The sequence below is a fragment of the Andrographis paniculata genome, unplaced genomic scaffold (genome assembly GCF_009805555.1).
Source record: "Andrographis paniculata isolate CXL003 unplaced genomic scaffold, ASM980555v1 Contig79END, whole genome shotgun sequence".
Taxonomy (NCBI): Eukaryota; Viridiplantae; Streptophyta; class Magnoliopsida; order Lamiales; family Acanthaceae; genus Andrographis; species Andrographis paniculata.
The window spans coordinates 791,815-809,886 of record NW_026137616.1 but is presented as its reverse complement, the minus strand read 5'-3'; the positions used below and the strand labels follow the sequence as shown (position 1 = coordinate 809,886).

Genomic DNA, 18,072 nt, shown 5'->3' with positions numbered 1-18,072 from the left:
TCTGTCCTATGTAATGAATAGTGAAATTGTGTTGGTATAAGGTGATCACAGCTAATGTAGACTCATTTCTTGCATTATATAGGTCGAAATTTTTATTAAATCTAAGGCCATTTTATTCAAGGCGAACCACAGCAAGTGTATTGCAGCGGCTGTAATGTAAAATTGAGTTTTGGGGCACAGTGTCTGTCTTATGAACACACAGACTTGATTTCATACTTTTAATCCTGTTGCAGCCTGCTTTATTTGTTCGATTGTGAAGACCCCAAACATGTCGTCATCGATGACAGCATTTACGGCAGCATAGGCGACATCATCTACGCTTACGGGAGGAGCCAGGAATAGATCCGAGGCAGGAAGAGAGTTCAAGGGTTTGGTGAAGCTCTCGACAGCTTTTAGGAGTTTCTCGATGGGCTCGCCTATCAGGTCGAGAGGGATCTCAAATCCATCGACTTTCCTCTTCCCATATATGAATCCAGGTCTCAAGACTACACCTGTTGAATTTGGGCAGTGAAAATTAATGCCACATTTCATATAAGTGCAAGTACAGAAGAAAAATTATCAATCCCAGTTGATACAATACAATAAAGTTATGCTGCTGTTACCTGTTGTTGGATATTTGGACAGTACCTCAGATTCAGCTTTCCTTTTACCGGTGAAGTAGGAGTTCGAGAGCACGAATGAGGGCAGATTATAATCATGGACTGAGATCAGTATGAACTTGGGAATGCCTGCAAAGATATGAAAAGAAACATATGCTCAAAGGGCGGGCGATATTCTATTGGTGAGTGACTGAAAATAGCAAAGGATGCGAAAGGCATTTGTAATTAATGAACAAGAAGATGACGAAGCACCTGGAATTAATACATGAGCAACAAAACTTAAAAATAAAAGCCAATTGCAGAATACAGTAATCATGTCCCGACACATGGTGAAAAATCGACAGTCTTGTCATTTAAAAGAGCTTCTGGGTCGATGAACAGCAAAAACATTTCAAAAATGGCATCATCTCCCAGCAAGTCTTAAAATAACTACCTTCAAACTAAATTATTGATGCTGTACAGCCAACTCTTGATTGGATGCGATAAGACCTATCTCGTAGAAGACAATAAAATAATATAATCGAAGACAGCCATCTTATCATAAATAGTTTAGAGTATGTATGCCATCATCCAAACTTTAGATCAAAATAAATGCAGGGGAAGTGGAGTCTATTCACCAACTCCTGTCTGCATGTGTAGTTCTCGACTCAATATAATCTTCAAGCTACTTAATAAAGATACTACTTAAAGAAGAAAATGCTCATGACAGGCCAAAACAATAGCATTAGAAAGAGTTATCCTTGGTAATCAGATGACTAGGTCAAAGAAAAGTATCGAGCAAATCTGAACAAACACGAGATGATTTGTAAAAACCAGTTGCAAACTGCATAAATTGAACCAGGGAGCAGGGAGATAAAAGAAGTTCTCACCAAAGTCTTTAGCTGCATTAACAGCTACAACATTAGCCTCGCCATTGATTCGTTGCATTTGCTCCTCACTGCCAAAACCTCCAAGAGTGGAGACAACTGCTGTAGCTCCAGGAAGCACTTCATCCCAATTTGCATAAAAAACATCCCCTGCATGTTTTAAAGATCCAAGTTTGTGATTCACGTAGAAGGTGATGAAGGGAATCCCGAGGTGGGTCGGCTGATCATCTTGTACTTTCGGATTAAAACCAAGGCAAATGCCAATGTTGCACGTATGCATAGACAAAAGGAAAAAAATAAATAAAAGAGGATTATGGCAGATAATCCTCAGGAAGAATTTGGGGAAGAGATTAAACTAATTTTCCTATTGTTCTGTAACAATCATTTTAATCTTATTTGTTTTGTTTTTCCAAGTACACATTATTGTTGCAGTAACACTTAAAAAGGGATACGATCTTTAAGTTTTGTTTCGAAACGAGTATGCATCTGATTTACAGGCTTATATATCTTATTGTGATAACTTACAGTGATTAGTAATGCAGTATCGCATGCCATGGTCCAAAGACCTAGATAGTGCATGCCATATAAAAGTTCAACACAAAATGATATGGTAAATGAAATATACTTATTGACAAATTTCATAAAAATATGTGGAGTTGGAGCTAATTTCACATAATTAAGAATAAACATATAACCTTCAATTTAAAATATTATCAAATTTCAAGTACAAATAGAAATCTCTATCCTGAAGTGTCTACCTGACTTGAAACAATAGAAAAGAAGAAAGATTTCTATAAGAAACAAGAAATGAAAAATTGTTACCCAGAATAAATGCATCCTTTGTCCTGCGCTTGGATCAAAAGTGCTAAAAACATATTTTACAAGTGTATGCTAGCCAATCAAACACCAAAATATAAAAGAAGCTCGAATCTTGTAATCCATCGTGCTAGATTAATGCCAAACATCATGGCATGGAACAAAGCACCCCATATAGTTTTAATAAATAAAAAGAACAAATGTGTCATAATTAGGAAATCAAAATCTATCTTAACTTAGGCATACGAGTACTTGATTGGCAAACTTGCACATTTTTTATTACAATTTAGAATTACAAAAGCTAAAAATGCAAGCACATTTGCCATTTCTTCTATTATAATAACATTTCCATGTCAACTGTAGTAGATCTAATCATAATATAATAGCACCATTTTTGCGTTTATATCTGTACAATATAATCCAGGAAGCATTCCAGTAAAATACCCGTTCGAAAAGCAGGTCAAAGCTTAATAAATTATTAATTGATTGGGCTGATGGGAAGACATAGTAAAAGAGGTTCATAATTCTTTGGGGTGTTTCATTATTAGTGAATGCTATCATTGGTGGCAATATGTAGTCTAGAAGTAATTGGCAATACATATTATACTCATATCACTTTTCAGAAGGGCCAACTTTAGTTTTGGGATTCAACAATCAATCTCACTCATTTGCTTAGTTCTTACACACAACAAATTCCTCAAATATTTCACAAGTACAATACTATAAGTTCATAAAAATATATTTGGTTTTATTATAGAGAAACAAAACCCTACCTTTCAGCCAAGTGACCTGATCTACCCACGAATCTGAGTAAGAAGGCCGCCCTGACCTGTAACACAAGCTTTCAAAATCGATAAGCAGATGGATACTACCACAGTGAAAGCAGTGACTTCCAGCTCTATTTGCTGAATAACAATAGTAAAATCCATTTCATAAGACTACTTTGTGTGAGAACTATAGCATCTTTGTAAAAAAGTCATGAGAGGCATTTCACACCTGCTTAGACTAATGACCTCTATACCCTTTGATACTGCAGCTTTGCATATTGCAGAACCCACAAAGCCATTGCCTCCTAATACAACAATCTGAAACAGAATAGGTAATCCAGAGTTAATTTACAATGCTATAACAAGTACATGCTGTGTCGAAAGAAGAGTAACAAGATCAATCTCAAGATCAGACTCGCTCAGGTTTAACATCAGCTACAACATCAATTGTTCCAACATTATAGCTGCCCTTAATGTTGGGGTCAGCATAACTGCATCTGAAACTAACCCTGCTTGATCTGCAATACAATAAGCAAATATAAATTAAATGAACTAACACTTGTTTGCAATATCAAAGAAAATAGACACTGAAGAGCATGCTCCCCCTCCTCATCACAACCATGTCGACAAAAAACTCAGCAGAAGCTATTTACAGGCTTATCATGGTATAGGGAATGACATAACAAAAGTGTAAAATCAGGATCAATTGCAAACTCAAATCACCAAACCATTCCCCCTTCAACTTGACAATTGCCAGCCTCACAAAATGCACAAAATTGGGCCATCCACAATTCCAAATGTAATAGGACAAGAAAACCAACCGAGGAGAAGAGAAGCTGACAATATTAGGGTTCCCCAAAAGTGGAGCAAGCAGCGTCCCGCTAGACCGTAAAGAAGTTGGGGAAATGGCTGAGGTAAAAGAAACAGATGCCATCCCTCGGCCGTGCACAATCGCTGCGGAAGCTCTATCTGATTAATTCTGGCGGTGAACGTAAGGCAATGAGACAGTACTGCGAGGCGGCAATCACCAGATTCTCACGCACGCATCGTTTAATGAAATCTCATACACCTATGTGCATATCTCGAAGCTTTTTCCTCCTCTGAATGGAGAAGAACATGGCATTCAAAACTTACAATTGTGGACCCTTTTAAGCCAACATTTCACGACAATCTCGTTCAAGAATTTCAGTGGAAAAATTTTCCAATGCAAAGGTTCATTTTTTATATTTTTGCAGTCTTTTCTCTCTCACAAACACACACACACACACACACGTAATATCCCTCTCCATATTTTTATTGGGCTGAAATGATTGGCTCAAATAAAATTAATGGGCCTTGAAAGGTGTCATTTTTGTTCGGGCTTATATTAAATGGGCTCAGAGAAATATTTATTCGCCCTTCGTTGGTTGCACACAGACAGGTATTGGGTGCGACTTTCTGTCCTTTGCACAGGGAGACGGAGATCTGATTGCGGGAATGGGGAAATCTTCGACGTCTACGAGGGATGCGCAGGACCTCTTCCGTTCTCTGCGGTCTGCTTACGCTGCGACTCCAACAAACCTGAAGGTAGCCTGGGTGATTCTATGAGTAGATTTTGTGTGTCAGCGGTTTGTGTTTTTGAAATGTGAGGTTATTGTTATGATTGTGGATTTGCAGATCATTGATGTTTACATCGGTTTTGCAGTCGCCACGGCCTTGATTCAGGTACTGTTCGTTTGTTTATGCTACGTTCGTGTTTTATTTTTGAGTCGTATGGCATGGTGTTTTTTGTTGACGAGCGATCTCGACTTCATTTAAAGATTTCTGCTTGATTTACTTGTGTCTGGTGTAATAGCTTCTAAATTTCGTGTTTGATGGGGTGACGGTGGAGAATTGGTGCTTATTTAGATAAGACAATTTAGGTTTTCTTTTTTGAATGTCTTGAGCTAGTGATGTGTTGCATTGGTGGTTAATTTTGTAGACATTTGTTAGCTCAGAATCTTGTTGATAGAGAGTTTGGAATGTAGACATGGTTTGGGTTCTATTGGACATTATCAGAACCTAAGGGGAAGCATAAACAGAAGTTCCAGTTTGAGTGTCTTAAACGTAGAATTATAATTGATATTTTGGTTTTTATCTGGATAATAATTCAAAAAGGGGAATTAATAGAATCGGAACAGACAATCAATTTGTTCAGCAATGCACATGTTTTAATGAAAATGATTGATAATCAATACATACTTTGATATTCTAATTTATTTCAAACAAAAACATCATGTCTTGTTTTCCCACCTTTACTTTTCAGAAAATTTGAATCACTTATATCTGCCTTCATAAAGTAAAATAAAATAACGAATTGGTTTCTTTAAATGTTCTGTTAAATTGTTTTTCTATTAGAATTTGTGAGAGAGCACTTAGATGTAACTGTGTCAAACTATAACCAGAACCAATGAAGAAAAGGGATCAAAGCTATCGGTTCTGTAGTTGGATATGCTAAAATTTCAATTGATAATCTATCTTCAAAATTGTGGCTGCGTGTTAATGCATAGTAGCATATCATGCAAACAGGCTGTTCTGGTGCTCTGTGCTCTACCTGGTCTTGGTGTAGGGGATTGGTGCGGATTCTCTATTGGGAGGATGAGCATTTCATGTGGTGTTCATAGGAAATTTATTATCATGGGTTGTTAATTTATTGTGCCATCTGTTGAGAACATCAAGCTGTCCAATAATATGATGGCTCTGGTACAATCCTTAATATTTCATGCCCCAGGATTAGATCCAGTCTCTTATAAATGTATATGATTGAGCAAAACTTTTTTTTGATTGATTTTCTTTGATTTTTGCTCCATGATTTGGGAAACTTTACAACTTGTTTATAAGTTATAAAACCATATTCTTATATTCTGATTTCCTTGTTAGTCACTGAAAGAGCAAAGGGGAAGATGATGATTTGCTGTTTCTTTTTATACTCTGGTAACAGGTAGTTTATATGGCCATTGTTGGGTCATTCCCCTTCAACTCCTTCCTTTCAGGGGTTCTTTCGTGTGTCGGGACTGCTGTCCTTGCTGGTGAGTTGCTTCCATATTTTCCTTCTACTGAAATGTATATAAAATATATTCAACTGATGTATTCTCTAATTACAGTGTGTCTACGAATTCAAGTGAACAAAGAAAACAAGGAATTCAAGGTAATGTTTCTTGGTGCAAAATTCGTTACATTCAATTCAAAATGCAATCATTTAAACAGAAGAATAAGATGTTTGACACTATAGGTCTGTAGTTTCATCTTTCCTGCTTAGTGCTTAGTGAATTGTTTTCACTGCATTATAATGGTGGATTTATTTATTTTTACAAGTATTCATCCGAGCTAAAGATTCTCTTGTTTCTAATCACATTTAATTGTTCTCTTCATTCATAGGATTTACCTCCAGAACGAGCTTTTGCAGATTTCATACTGAGCAACCTGGTGCTTCATCTGGTCATCATGAACTTCCTCGGATAAAGCCGGCAAGACAATACAGAGTTGGATAAAAAAATGGTTAGGAAGACTTTCCAATACTGCTGGTAATCAATCAATCAATTAGGGGGGGAATATTAATTTGCATACAAGATAGATTTTTGTGCATGATATGATATGATATTTCCTGTGTTGGAGATTTTTTGCTATATATCATCAAGTGAGAGCACATTTCTGGACAAGTATTATTTCAGGCGTTATCCATCATGACTGCAGATTTTGAAATCCCTTTTTTTTTTTTTTTTTATATTGGCATGATAAATTTGTTGATTACGTACTTGCACACAACCGGTCTGGAGAATGTGTAATTGTGGTATGAATCATTTCCTAATTTCACGATTTTATCTGCCACTATTTGGAAGCTTGAAATATTTGATTCTTTGCTTTTTATGCTACGGTGTGTGAATTGTTGTCTTGTTTTTATAGAGAACCATAGGGCCCGATATTTTGTTGGGGTTCTCAGTTGTGGGCCGTCAGATATGCACCAAAAAAATAAAAGAATGTCCTCCTCTAAACATATATAGTAATATTGATTTATTGAACTACGTACATATATCTTTTACATATTTATTTATTGTGTGTGTGTGTGTGTGTGTGAGTGAGAGAGAGTAGAGGGGTGGGGTGGAGCAGCTGTCCCCATCCCGTGTCAACTGGTGGTCATGCAATGAATTGGATTGACGGACAGACGAGGAGGACGACATCTCTGCACCTCATCAACCTGTCCCCTTAAATCCATTAATTGGAGGTTGAAGAATATAATGCTTACTAGTAATTATAATGTGGGAGGGGAGGTGCAGTAAGAGTGAGAGTAATAGATAGAGAAGGGAACTAGCTAGCTAGGGCCTAGGCCTAGGCAGATCCAGTCCAGTATTAGATAGATTAGACGGATGGACATATATAGATAGCAGCGATTTAACAGCAGCGGCCACAACATTAAAAATTGGTTGGTGTACTAGTAGTAGTACAACATTTCGTAGAATAGAATTGATTAATTATTTCATTGTTGTTGAGCATCACATCACATCCAGAGGAGAGGAGAGGAGACAATAATGTGTATCTGTGTGAGTGTCTATCGATGGATTATGATGAACTGATGATCATCCCCCAAATTCGGTCACTCATCACCATCATCATCATGTTGTGTTGTTGTTAGAGTGAGCAGCAGCAGCTAGTGTTTGCCTCTTCTTCCAACATTGTCCTCTCTCTCTCTCTCTCTCTCTCTCTCTCTCTCTCTCTCTCTCTCTCTCATGTGAGTGTGAGTGTGAGTGTGAGTGTGAGTGTGCAGGTAAGTAACTAAAATTCCACAAAAACGAAATACTAACAATGAATCAATGTCGATAATATATATATATACACTAGCAGGCAGGGCAGGGCAGGGCAGGGCAGGGCAGCAAGCGAATTAGCAAAAGTGATTGGCGGAGTGTGTGTAGCCTAGGTATGGAGTTGAGATAGAAGAGTTAGAGTTCATCACCAAAAACACTGACAGACAGACAGACATACAAACAATCAATCCTCCCTTAAGAGAGAAAGAGAGAGAGGAGTAGAGAATAATCAATGAATGAATCAATCAGAGCTCACCGTCACCACCACGGTTGCAAGTTAAATTAAATTAAAGTTGGGAGGAGTGATTCCATTACAATGTTGAAGAAGAAGGTCAACAACAACAACAACAGCAACTTTTCCAGACCAGAGTGAGCGAGTGCCTCGACTACTACGCGCGACAGTAGTAATGTAATGGCTGTCCTGAAAAAGCATACCTACACCTACATCTACATCTACATCTGCATACATACCTATTTATATACTCCATCATGATGATGATGAATTGATGATGATGGTGCAGTGCAGTGCAGTGCAGTGAGCAGAGAGAGAGAGAGGAGCAGGAGCAGCAGCAGGTGCAGGTCGTCGTCGTCTCGTCTGGCCATATTTTATTTCTCTGTTGTTTGTTTGTTGGCCCCCCGCAAAAAGAGCCATAGCTCACCTCATGTCATCTCATCTGGACGCGTGTGTCGTGTAGGAACAGATAGATATGCAGCAGCAGTAGCACATCACGTGCATGGGTCGAGAATGAATGAAATTTGAATCATAGTGTAATCATGCTTTAATAATTACTATATAATATCATTATATCACTTTCTCTCTCTCTCTCTACACTCTGTCCCATCATTTCCACACTTTGTTGCAATGGTTGGTGGTGTAGGGATTGGATATGTGACCGTAAAATCATGGGTTCAAATACCCGACGCTTCAAGTCACCCACCACACATAATTCGCTTAATATGACTTGCTTGTCGGATATAGTTTGCATAATTTTAGATTCGACCAAAGGCTTATTCGGTGTGCACTTTCGGATAGCGGCTGCGGATTCCCGTATCATAAAAAAAAATAAAAAAATAAACAAAATACGTACATGCACTACAAAATACATACATATATTGTATATATATGTATACTATTCTTTTTATTCGATAAAGTGTTTTTTATTTTTTTCTATTTCAATTTGTTAACATAATTTGTCTATTTTTAAAATTTTATTTCTAGAGGAGGGAGTACTTTTTTTTAGTTTTTATAGTACTAAGGAGTACTATATATATACCACTAATGGTTGCAGTGCAGTCAAATCTAGCAAATTACTTGTGTACTACCTTCCCACTTTATGTCCTCCTACTACTAATACTCATTACTCAACAAACACAACTCAAAACTTCTCCTTTTTAAAAAATAAATAAATAAAAAGTACATCTTTTATACTCCCTCTGTTCCACATAATTTTTCCCTATTTTTTATTCGTCTGTCCCACATAATTTATCATTTCTTTTTTTGAAAAATTAATTATACACTTTAATCATATTTTAAAATTTAAAATTAAAATTTTTTTAATCTTAATTAAACTATTTAGTTATCTTAGTCTTAGAGTGTGTTTGTTTGGGGATTGGATTTAATTTCTACTATTCATCCCATTTTTTCCCCCAAAAATATCAAATCAAACACCTATTTTTTATTTTTTATATTATACTAAAAATCAATTTTACATTCAAAACATCACATCAATACCTATTTATATCACATCATACAACTATTTAAATTCAAAATTTTTACAATTCAAAATCCAAAGCCCCAAACAAACGCACCCTTAATTTATAATTATTTTTACTAAATAATAATTATTTTTACTAATACATTTCTTAATTGCTTACTACTAATTATACCCGTGTGTACAATAATAAACCCATATTATATGGGATGGAGGGAGTAATATTTTTGTAAAAAAAACAAAGAAATTATCGTTAATAAATAGTATAAAAATTATATATCTATATAAACAAAACTAATATTTTTACTTCTTTTACATTAGTTGTATTAATTCTATGATCTTAACCACTATTTAAAATTGCAAATAAATTATTATCTAAAATATATATAAACAGAGTAATTAATCAAATTATTATTCCATCCATCACCCCATTTTTGTTCATTTCACATCTCCTATCCTTTTTTTTTTTTGGCAAAATATTTACATTTTAATTATATTTTAGAATCTTATAATTATATTAATTTTAATTAAATTAATTAATTATTCTAATTTTAATCTATAATTACTCAAAAGAGTGCAAATAAAACATAATATATAAACAGACATCACAAATCTATGTTAATATATATATATATATAATACAAATTCAAAGCATAAACTATACACATTATTTTCATATGTTGAATACAAAAGTGCCTCATGTATTATAATTATTACCAAAATTTGTTTTTAAATAAATAAAATTTGTTGAAATAATATTTTGATATAATATAAATAAATGTTGAAGCTTAATAAGGGTGTAACATATAAGATTAAATTATGTTCAACAAAAAATTTAATATAAAAAGGGCTTCATAGACGCAGGCGTGATATTTTCAATATAAAATTAATTTTACTATAATATAAAAAAAAAATATATAAAGATTTAGTTTGTTGTTTTTGAGTATGCATAAAGGAAATCCACCAAAAGCTTTGGAACAATTTAATTCTTAACAAGAACCCTAAATCACTGATCACCATTGTATATATTAATTTAATTACACAAAGCTTAATTTTCCAGCCCCAACTCCTTTTTCCCAAAGTGCACAACAGAAACAAAAATCTATTACAATTTTAAATCATTTACTCAACTAATAATAATAATAATAATAATAATAATAATTAACTTTTGACAACAACTCATCAAGCACACATGTCTTTAGTGAGAAATTTTCTTTCTTTCTTTCTTCCTTTTGTGTGCTTTCTTGTCTCCATGCATGTTTTTCTTTGGCTTTTACATCAATACATATATATATATATATATAAGAAATTTTCCATCTTCTACTGTAATATTAATTATTTTGAAAGTGTGTAGTAGAGGGTAGAGTAGTGAGAAATTGGATGATCAGATTTTAATCGATCATACATATATATATATATATATATCAGTGTGGTCTCCCAAGGGTGAACTCCAAATTAGGCTTCTTGGGACTTGTCTCTGATACACTAGTCGATGAACTTGCCTCTGATATTCTGTCTTGACTATGGCTTTCTCGTTCCATTTCTTTCTGCACACACAAAAATATTAATTAATTATAATGGACAAAAAAGAATATGTATGCATGTAATAATTCAACCAAAACATCAGATTATTATATCCATAATGTCATGCTGCAAAGATTAATCACTAGTAGCTTTGTAAAGCCATGTCGTTTTTGTTCTAAAGGGACAGGGAAATAAAATATAAAGCTTGTATGGTCTCTTTATTTAAAATAAAATAAAATTAAGCATGTATAATTACACTACTTTCTTTCATAATTAATTAATTTAACAAAGTGGATGGTATATCAAGTACGAGGAAAATGGCTTTTTTATTGATTAAGTAGTGCATTTCCCCCTTTTGCAAAAGAAATATATTTCAATTTCTTTGCAACAAAAGCTGCCCAATTAACACACACATCTGAAAATTTATATATATATTTTAAGTTATCATATATAATGTGTGTGTGCATTTTAATTCATTCCCATTCTCTAAGAAGATTTTTGGCTACTTTTTTTTCCATCTCTCCTTTTTATCTCATTACCTCTGTGTGTAAAGAGAAAAAAAAAAGAAAGAGATTTGCAAGTGACTTTATTCACAAATATCTATATAAATACAAAGCACCAAAAACAACACACTAAATTAAAGCTGTGTAGGTAGCTAGCTAATAATTTTAAATTTATCTTTTTGCACACACATGGACATCACAACACCAATATTATACTATATAATAAACATTATAAATTAATATTATTATTAGTATTATTAAAAAATAAGAGTAGTATTAGTGTGTGTATGCATGCATGTCTTGTTTGTACGTACCTCAAGAGATTGTGTGTGTCCTGCACCACCACCTCCACAGTCCTTTATTATCCCATGCAACCAAGCTTCTCTTCTACATGCATTTTCCAAAGAATATTTGCAGTTAGAGAGAGAGAGAAAGAAAGAGAGAGAGAGACAACTTTAATTTGTAGTGTGTCTTATAATTCACACTTCTTCCTACATCCATCTTTTTACTATGTCCTATATGCAAAGTAAAGTGCAAAACCCATGTGACAACCATGGCTAAACCCATTCATGTTCATTAAATCAAATTGCAATATATATATATATATATTCGAATCTTTTTTCTAGGTATCCAACACAAACATCCAATGTAATATCAACCCTTGAAATAATATTGCCATTGGAGACTTGTTCCACAGTCAAAAGAAAAGAAAATAGAATAATTCCACAAATAGCAACGTAACACACAATGCATTGCAGGGTTAATTTAATTTAATTTAATTTAATTAAATTGGTTGCTGAGTTAGTATTGGGTTGAGTGACGAATTTATTTCTTAGCAGCTCTATTCAATAAATGGTTCTATATATATGTATGATTTATTGACCCTTTGAATTGAATGTGGCGTTGTATTACACTTATAACAACGTAAAAAAATTTAATTTTATTGCCACATTGAATGCAAATCAAAGCCCTAGAATTTTATAGCTTAGATTTCTCTTCTTCTTCCTTTCCTTAATTTCCTTTCGTCTATTCTACCCACAAACACCTAAAGGCTACCCATTGTGGCCTGCAGATTAATGTCCCTTTTAATGTTTCATTACCACAATAAATTATCAACTATATAGGTAGGTTTCATTTCGAACATTACAATCTTAAATCTTACAACCCAAAATAACAAAAAAACAAAAAAACAAGTGTTTCACCTAATGCTAGCTATGAATTCTTTATGTGGTGGATCTTGTTGTAACTCCAAAATCTGTATATATATATATATAATGCAAGAACTAATTTTTTATTTTGTTTTATCAGCAAAAAACTAAATAAGATAATCCAAATTACTCCTAAGTACGTAATCAAGCAGTTATGTAGTGTTATTTCATTTATTTATTCTTTTATTACCACATTGCCCTAATTAATAATACTCCTAATCGGATTATGATTATGATGTATTTGACAACACAGAGAGTATGTATATATAGACGACACTGCCAAGAAATTCACGGGCTAGCTAGTCGAGACAAACTGCATTAAAGACTGTGGGGCTGTCTGTAAATAATAGTATACTAGTATTTTTGTTTGAGAAATTATTCTTGGAAAGTTGGAGAACAGATGACTACTACTTATTACTGCAGTGGGTAGAACTTAATTAAAATCAGAGATTATTTATTTATTTAATTAAATCATTACCTTGAGGAATTGCTCCATTGGGCATGAAAACCCTTGTCCTGATGATGATTCACAAGCATTTGTCTTCCCTGTTGAACTGATGAAGCTTCTGACTTTTGAGGATTATGGATGTCGAATAGAAAGTCGTCGGAATTGTCGCCGGACGACGCGTTTTCGAACACCTCCGATTGCCCTAATTCATATTCACAGGATGCATAAGTACAATCAAACTTATATATATATATATATATCCAAAAAGAAAAAGGGAAGAAGGATTGTGGATTAATTTAATTAAATTCAAATCAAGATTTAAAATTTATTGATAGTAAAATTGAATTAAAATGGATAAACCTGAAGTAGCAGCTGGCCTATCAGTGGATTTCACGGTTCTATACATCTGCAAGAAAATGTGAAGAAAGATATTATTTATTAATTAAATTATTGCTTAGAAATTAAGTAATGTAGATTCTTCTGGTAAAGGAAGACAGTACGACATTTTTAGTAACAGCTTGAAAATACGTATATATATATATGTGTATACGTACAGATATACTTATTACATATTCATAGAGAGAGATAAACATGCATGCAGTTGTTGTACTGATCATTTATGTTTTCGAGGTTAACCATGGTTTTGTCAAAGGGTAGTTGGGGTTTTGCCTTTTAACAAAGGGCATGCAGATATAAATAAACAAATAAATATATAAATATGAGTGTGTGTGTATATATCATTGTGTCATGATGGAGTTTCTGTACTGTTCGAAACCGTGTGTACTTTTTGTAATGAACTGTTTTCAACTCCTTGTCTTATTGCTACGAGACTTTCTAATTAAATATTTATTTCCCACTCTCTGTGACTCTCTGCCCATATTTTCCATCCTTTTACTTTACTTGGATGGTTCATTCTTCCAAGCAAAAAAGCTGGTTTGGTAGCTTGCAGAGCCTTCAATTCAGATCTACTTGAAAATACCCACAAAAAAATAAATGGAAAAAGAAAGAAGCAGACTATTGCTGAAAATCTTGAGGATACAAAAAAAATTATTGGGTACTTGAATTTGAAGTTAAAATGTTTGTTAATTATCCACACATCTTTAACTTTTGTTTTCTTACAAAGATAAAATTTTTTTGAGGGTTTTGACATAGCTCAAAGCATCATAGTTTTTAAGAATGTAAAGAAGGGATAATGTAAGTAAAAATTTGTCTGAAAGAAGGGTTTCTTCTTCTTCTTCTTTAAAAAAAAATTAAGAAAAAAAAATAGAAGAGTTCATAGTTGTAATTAGTACCTGCAAATGGGACTTGACATGTGCTAAGGTGAGATCTTTGACATCCATGAGCTCAAGAACTGATTTGGGCGTAGCTCCTATACATACAAACATATGTATATATTATATGTATGTATTTTAGACAACATTATTTCAGACATTCGCCTATAATAGCTCAATTAATCAGTTGTAATTTCCAACATTAATTCGATTATAAAAAAAAAAAAAGAAAAAAAGCAAATGAAAAATGCAGTACTGGGATGTGGAGACAATTGTAGAGACTCCATAATTTGATCAAATTAAATTAAATTTGTTTAAAAAGTCAATCAATCGAAGTTGTAAGAGATTCCACTCTGGCTTACTTTCATGGCCGCCCAAGAGCTCGACGGCGTGTACGAACCGGGCATGGAGGGTGGTCGTCCACCGCATCCGCGGCGCCCTGACGCTGCGTTTGGCCGGAAACCTCGTGAGGAACCGCGATCGCATGAACCCTGCCGTCTGTTGGTGGTTGTGGTGAAAATTTGAAGCCGATGAATGGGCCCCGGCGAAACTAGTGGCGGCGGAAGACGGCGGCATTGACGGGTCCACGTGGCGGTGGTGGGGAGGGATTAATGGGAACGGCGGCGAAGCCGCCGCCGGGTGGTTTTGGTAGACCGGAATTCCTCTTATAGGTCTCAAGAAGTTGAGCTGATCTTGGTGGGGCTGGTGATGGTGGAGGAAATAGTGCCCGCCGGAGCCGGCGGCAGCGGCGGCGGCGCCGCCTTGGAGAATATGATGGGGTGTGTCGGAATCCCAAGTGGAATTGGGGGTGGAGGAGACGGGGTTTGGTGGGTGGAGAGATCTTTTGAGGAAGGCCAAATTGTCGGCCATTTCGTGGTGATCGTCGCCGGCGGCGGCGGCGGCGGCGTTTCGTCTGATCCAGCTGGTGGCGGATGAGTTTGGAGGGCTGATTTGGAGGGATAGGTCTGGCTGTGCTGCTGGAAAGAGCTCCATCGATGATGACGATTTATCCTTATCTTGTTAATTAATTCTCTTCGATGGTGGTCGTCTTCTTCTTCTTCTTCTTGAATTGATTTCTTGCAAGTGTGGTGTAATGAAGTTGCAGGTTTTTCTAATCTAGGGTTTGTAAGAACAGGTAGCAGAGATTAATTGGGAGGTTAGGATATGGGGTTTTGATGAGAATTGTGGGTAGTGGTTGCAGAGATATTGGGATTGTGATGGAGAGAGAGAGAAAGAGAGAGGAATTTGTAGAGAGAGAGAGAGAGAGAGAGAGAGAGAGAGAGAGAGAAAGGAGGTGACAAAGGTATGAAGAGAATGGCTGTTTCTTTTGTGTGAAGTATATGTAAGAAAGTGACACTTTGGAAAGGGTTAGAGAGTTAGGCCTATTTGATTACCTTATAATATTACAAGAGTAGTGTGATTTATTAATTTCAAGAAAATAAATAACTAATTAAATATTACCCCCAAAAAATAGAGAATAATTAGTGGGGTTAAATATCTTTCCAAGAAAACAGATTAGATATGTTGCAAAATCGAGTGTATATATATATATATTTAAAAAAATATAATAATAATATTACTTAATTACATATTGGTTGGGATTGAAAAGATAACACAATATTTTCCTCACTTTTTGTGAGAATATAATAAAAATTGAACCTTTGAACAAGGGATATTAAAGTTAAAGTAAAAAGCTTTTTTAAACTTAGGCATTTGTCCCCCAATAACTCATACCTCTATAGCTTACTTAGTGTATATACATACATATATATATTTATATTCATAATTACAGCTAATTTTTAAGAAAGTTGTGTTAATTAATCCTTAGTTATTCATAATTTTTTCTTATTAATTTTTAAAGTGTCATCTTCACAATTTTCAATTACACTATATATATTAAATGATCACTTTTGGTGTGTTTGGTTTTAGGTGTTTGTTTATATTATTTTTTTGGGTAAAATAATAATTTGATATGATATTACATAAAAAAGTAAATATGTTTTTATTGAAAATAACAAAAGTACATTTGTAAAAAAATTGAATATATATATATGTAAAACAATAATAGAGCTATTTAAATTAAATAATTTATTCAACTTAATTAAATTTAGGCATGCCTTAATTTTAATTCAAAAGAAAAAACAAAATAGGGTTTTAATTCTTGGTCGAAATTGCAATTAATTTTGGTTGGTTCTCAATTGATTGACACTGTAAAAAAAATGATTTAATTGCAGTTACATAACATAATTCTCTTTAATCAAATTTAGTCCAAACTCTGTTCCTATGTATAAATATCTATTTTAAATTGGGAATTTTAGAGGATGAATAAGAATATAAATATATATATATATATATATAATCATGCAATAATGAATGATATCATTGATCCACATTCAATAATTTAAGTTAAAATTGACCAAATCCCATCACCTAAAAATTAATTAAACCACCTTTTCTATTAAAAGAAAAAAAAAAATATTTAAAACATTGATTTAATTAGCTATATACTGTTATGTAATAATATTAGCCACCTACATATGTAGGAAGCAGCTGACAGTCAAACTAGGGGTTGAGATTGTATAAGAAATAAATTAAATGATAACACATGACTATAATCTTACTTTTAAAAAATAAAATAAAATTGCAATCATTGATATCTATAGTTTATTAATAGTAACCCTGATCTGCTAATTATATTTTGTTTATTTTTATACAAATCAATTTGTATTATAAATTATTGGATGGGCAAATAATAATTAATAAAAAGGTAGAGAGCATGATCGATCAGCATCAAGTGAATAATTTTTGTAGCACACAATTCATTCAAACTGTCCCAATAAAATTAAATGAAATGTCCTTGTGCTAATATTGATATAAAATAAATTTTTAATTTATGCTGATTATGAATGGATGGGCAAAAGGCATATTGTAATAAAGCTTGGTGGTTATTCTATTTATTGTAGAATTAAATACTCCACTGAATAATATCAAGGGATTCCACATTAAATAAATCTGGAGAAAAAAAAATTCCAAGATTAAATAATGGATGCTGTGTAACATTTAATTGATTTAATTTTTTATTGAAATATATATATATATATATATATAATCAAGAAGTGTGATTATTGTCTGCCCAGATCAGAATTATTTTGATTATTCAATTTTCGCGGCGTAAATATATATTGAGAGACTTCAATTTAATTTAATTTAATTTTGCAGGTTTGTTGGTGGGATTATTCAGCACTCCCATTGAAGGATTGATTAGATATATAATTGAGATAAATATTAAATTCAACATCACATTTAAAGTAATATCTTCAAATTTTTTTGTAGATTAATTTTTTTTATATAAAAATAACATATAGTAGTAGTAAATTATTCGAAAACAACACCCCCATAAGTGTATAATAGACATGGGTCATCTGAATCATTTACTGTGGATACTTTTTAGCTACAAAAAGTCAGTGAAAACTTTTATTACTTTGGACCCAATAATGCCAGAACATTTAATTTAATGCAGCTGCAAATTAGGGTAAGAAAA

General features: G+C 33.6%; 3 protein-coding genes across 4 annotated transcripts; 1 reads left to right on the top strand and 2 right to left on the bottom strand.

Annotated features, from left to right (window-relative positions):
- Positions 1–61: 61 nt before the first annotated feature.
- Positions 62–4,246, bottom strand: LOC127240145 (uncharacterized protein At1g32220, chloroplastic). Its single transcript, XM_051258639.1, has 7 exons — positions 3,870–4,246; positions 3,464–3,566; positions 3,278–3,366; positions 3,055–3,110; positions 1,469–1,615; positions 603–728; positions 62–491 (listed from the first exon to the last, which is right to left on the bottom strand). The coding sequence occupies exons 1-7, from the start codon at positions 3,980–3,982 to the stop codon at positions 211–213; spliced, it is 915 nt and encodes a 304-aa protein (XP_051114596.1). The 5' UTR covers positions 3,983–4,246; the 3' UTR covers positions 62–210.
- A 202-nt stretch (positions 4,247–4,448) lies between these two features.
- LOC127240149 (dolichyl-diphosphooligosaccharide--protein glycosyltransferase subunit DAD1) lies at positions 4,449–6,758 on the top strand. Its single transcript, XM_051258646.1, has 5 exons — positions 4,449–4,614; positions 4,705–4,752; positions 6,008–6,095; positions 6,171–6,214; positions 6,445–6,758. The coding sequence occupies exons 1-5, from the start codon at positions 4,525–4,527 to the stop codon at positions 6,526–6,528; spliced, it is 354 nt and encodes a 117-aa protein (XP_051114603.1). The 5' UTR covers positions 4,449–4,524; the 3' UTR covers positions 6,529–6,758.
- Positions 6,759–10,574: 3,816 nt separating this feature from the next.
- On the bottom strand, positions 10,575–15,840 carry LOC127240141 (probable transcription factor KAN2). 2 transcript variants are annotated; one of them, XM_051258637.1, is made up of 6 exons: positions 14,894–15,840; positions 14,553–14,629; positions 13,621–13,666; positions 13,291–13,462; positions 11,919–11,988; positions 10,575–11,124 (listed from the first exon to the last, which is right to left on the bottom strand). In XM_051258637.1, the coding sequence occupies exons 1-6, from the start codon at positions 15,522–15,524 to the stop codon at positions 11,002–11,004; spliced, it is 1,119 nt and encodes a 372-aa protein (XP_051114594.1). In that variant the 5' UTR covers positions 15,525–15,840; the 3' UTR covers positions 10,575–11,001. The 2 variants fall into 2 exon arrangements, with proteins under 2 accessions (XP_051114594.1, XP_051114593.1); XM_051258636.1 differs by having other exon boundaries at positions 11,919–11,991; positions 14,894–15,839.
- Between the last annotated feature and the right edge of the window lie 2,232 nt (positions 15,841–18,072).